Source organism: Corvus brachyrhynchos, unplaced genomic scaffold (assembly GCF_000691975.1).
Source record: "Corvus brachyrhynchos isolate BGI_N302 unplaced genomic scaffold, ASM69197v1 scaffold698, whole genome shotgun sequence".
NCBI lineage: Eukaryota > Metazoa > Chordata > Aves > Passeriformes > Corvidae > Corvus > Corvus brachyrhynchos.
Window position 1 is genome coordinate 422,278 of NW_008239535.1, and position 3,760 is coordinate 426,037.

Here is a 3,760-nt window from a genome sequence, read left to right on the forward strand (position 1 = left end):
TTCTATTTGAGTAAGCTCAGTAATATGATACATGCACTGAGCAGCTAAAATATCAGAAGCAGCAATTGATTCTCCAATGACAGATGCAGCAAACAGGAACTGTGCAACCGCATGATTCCCCAGGCTCCCGAATTCATGGAAACGTTCCTGTCACCAAATGGTTTCACTTTTAGGACATGCTTGTCTGGTATCACAGAAATTCACCTAAAACTTCTTAATTTTTGTCTCATCTGACATCTCTTTGGAAGAATAGTAGCAGTATAGGTTCTGTTTCCCAACCAGTGTAAAAGCAATAGTCAAGACACTGATATTTCTGATTATTTATTATGGCACTTCAAAGCATATAAACTCCATTGCTAGGTGTTTCAAACAAGTTTTAAAAAAAATAAAATAAAATTAGGCTTTAAGTTTTAGGCAGTGTTTCAGTAGCTTTTGGTTAAGAATTTTTAGAATAGTCCTACACATGGAATAAGAGTTTTGTTAGGAAAACAGTCTTCTTAAAATAAGGCTTCCTTTCCAAAAGGTGTGTATGTGCTTGCTTAGACTTATCATGTTCATTGGCTTACTGGTATATATATATATAGAAAACTGTGGGTTCAAAATACAAAAAACCAAACTAACCCTGAAAATCCATTCCTCTACTTAAACACCAACTAAACTTATTTCGTACTTATACCCGCCCAATTCTAGTTACTTTGTAACATGGAAGTTAGAAAAAAAAAAATTCAAAGTTTGGGCTCTGGAGTTGTTTCAATTTCATATTGATGTTGGTCAAAATTCAGCTTACTATTAACTGTTCTTTGCCATATATTGTCTCGTGCTGAAAGGCAGATTGTAGTAAAGCCTAAAACCAAATTGTTTTTTTAATAAAACCTCACTTAAAATGCCACTATAGTAACAACATTTCCACTTCATATATTCGACAATTTTATTTAATAGTCTAAGTTCAGAATAGTTACATAATAGTTACATCACGGCTTTTAAAAAGAATTGCACTCAGCTACTCAGTCCATTGAAATACTAGAAAACAGGGAAAAGGAAAATACGGAGTGAAAAGGAGCTCTGTCCACTGAACTGAGTTGTTTGCAGCAAGTTCCTACTGAACCTGAAGATGTCCTCATGCTTTCTGGTAGACTCGAACACACTTGACACCATTCATGTCACATTCCTAGAAGATAAAGAGATGGATTTATTAATTTACCTCTCAGTGCAGATTAACAGGGGGAAAAATACCCCACCTGTTAGAGTTACATTTCAGGCTACCAACCAGCAGCACTTGGGGACCAGAAAGTGGGACTGAACTCACCACCACCAATTGTCCATCAACTAGCTTCCTTGTTATTGTGGTCTTCTTGCCATCCCAATCCTGCTCTTGAATCAATGACCCATCATCTTTAAAGCTGACAAGGGTCTGAAAGAAGAACCTGACCATCAATATTTTCCCCATGACATTTGGTCAGCACTGAGGCTTTCCAACACCTTATTCCAAGTGAAAGATTCCCACCCCATCTCATTCAATAGTAATTTTATCATTGACAACTACAAAGGGAGAAATTATCTTAAACACTTTATTGATCCTCTTCTTACTGTAACTAACTCATTGCTCATTTGCTCACTGCTCTGACACATTCCCACATCAGACAGACCTTTGACCCACAATTTCAATTAACAGGAACAGAAGATGTTCTCTGTTCATCTTTGTTACATGGGCTTTGAGCTTTTGTGTAGCATTTATCTGATCTTGCAGTAATAGATGAATTGAAAGTGTGGGGCTGGAGGGAGGGGGGTGATAAACAGAGCACTTACACGAGGAAATGAGATGTATCCTTTATGTTTTACCTCCTTTGGGATAAATATTCTCCCTACTTGGTGCAAGGAGAAATGCTTTGCCTTCTAAAACTGGAGTTTAATGACTGTAATTCACATGGTTGCCTTGCTGTCTATGATCCCACCCCACACTGAACCAGGCTCTCTTGTTATGTAAATAAGAGACAGAGCAGAAAGGTTAACCCTAGGGCTGAATTGCCTCTGATTAAACACCAATGGCATTTTTTTCCACAGACTGAGGATGAAGTGGCATTTGGCTTTAACAGGGATTTAGAGGTCTGTTAGTTTTACTAAAAAAATGCTTCTACTACAAAATGAAAACAGCAAAATACACAAGACTATTGATTTCAGCATTTTCCCTCTTTGGAATTTGCTTAATCCAGGTTTAAAAAAAATATTTCAATGAGACTTACAGAGACAATTGCTCATCAAATAAAGCATTGTTAGTGTGTATGTAAAAACTGATTTTAAAATAGCACCTCTCTTTGTAAAACACACAAAGTATTGCATTTTTTCAACAGAAAGTCTAGTATACTGACCTGAGTTTTCCTGCCATCTAATGTATTTTCCTCAAATTTCTCACCAAGCTTGAAGCTGAACTGTGAAGTTTTGAAGGTGCTTTCTGTTTTTATGGTGATTGTGTCCCCATCCTTAATAATGTAAACGTCTGGTTTGGCCATGCTTCCCATTTTTCTCATAGCCATACCCACACCTGCAAGGCGAGAGGCACAGAGTGTCACAAAGTCAGTTAAACCCTGAGGCTTAGGGCCACACAAGAATTCAAATACCTAATTCCCATTTAATTAGGCACTTAAGTACACTTGAGAATCAAAGCTCAAGAGCCACAAAGAAAGAGGATGTTTTAAATTTTCCACAGAGGAGGAAGGAAAAAAAGCTTATTTGCAGAGTTACTCTTTTGTTTCCTCAGATAGTTAAAGTTAAATTTATTTTGCCCTCTAGAGGATTTGTAGATATCCCAAAACTCAGAACTGATTTTTTTTTCAAACAGAAATAAATAGCAAACAGGAAAATAAACACAAAAGCTTAAACAAAAATAAAATTATTCTCTTCAAATTCTGAACACTTTAAAATTCTACAAATTATTTTTAATTGACAGATTAATCCACTTTACTTTCAATTTATATCAATAAATACCCTTCAATTACTTCGTACACCATTGCAAACATGCCGTTTTTAATTAAATTTCATATTTTACATCCTGTTTACAAAGTATGGAGTTGTGAATTAGAAAATCACTATCATAAAAACCAGTGCTTACACATATATGCAAAAGACAGAGAAATGAGCAAAATGAGCAATTTGCGAATGGCTGGAAATTCATGATCTGGAGACAGCAGCCCTCAAAACTCTTCATTTTCAGATTCACCCTGCTTCAGCCCTGCATGCACTCTTTGAGGGGTTTGCTTAAATCTTTTTGATCTGAAGGATGAAAATACAAATAAGAGAGTAGCGAGCAACAAACGGGAATCCATCAAACTGGTAAGTGCGGATCTCAACCATGAATTGATATGCAACCAAATGGGGCAGAAAGTGCCACCAAGTCAGTGAGTGCCTGGGTTCTGCAACTGGTGTAGTTAAAAAAATGTTGTCAGGTATCAGCACAGCACTGCCCTGGCATTTGCAGGTAAGGGCTGAGTCCCTGAGAGGGAAATTAAGTACTTTCCACACACTGCTTCTCCAGACTCAAATGAGATTCCAGGACAGAGGCTTAAGCTTGAGTTCACAGAGAAAAAAAAAAACAGTCATCCTCATCCAGCTTTTCTGATCAGAACTGGAAATTATTGCCACAGTAACCTCCACACACACTCTGTCGCTGCCATCCAGGCCAGAGTAATCAGTTATTTGATCAGCTACAGCTTGGGATCCAGCCAAACAGAGATGAGCTGCATGTCTTCTGTATGGCAAGAAGTGA

At 37.3% G+C, this 3,760-nt stretch overlaps 1 protein-coding gene across 1 annotated transcript; it reads right to left on the bottom strand.

Moving 5' to 3' along the window:
• Positions 1-305: 305 nt before the first annotated feature.
• FABP5 (fatty acid binding protein 5) lies at positions 306-2,570 on the bottom strand. The gene is made up of 3 exons (XM_017741198.1): positions 2,367-2,570; positions 1,307-1,411; positions 306-1,168 (listed from the first exon to the last, which is right to left on the bottom strand). Exons 1-3 carry the CDS (start codon positions 2,529-2,531, stop codon positions 1,118-1,120), a joined length of 321 nt encoding a protein of 106 aa, XP_017596687.1. The 5' UTR covers positions 2,532-2,570; the 3' UTR covers positions 306-1,117.
• Between the last annotated feature and the right edge of the window lie 1,190 nt (positions 2,571-3,760).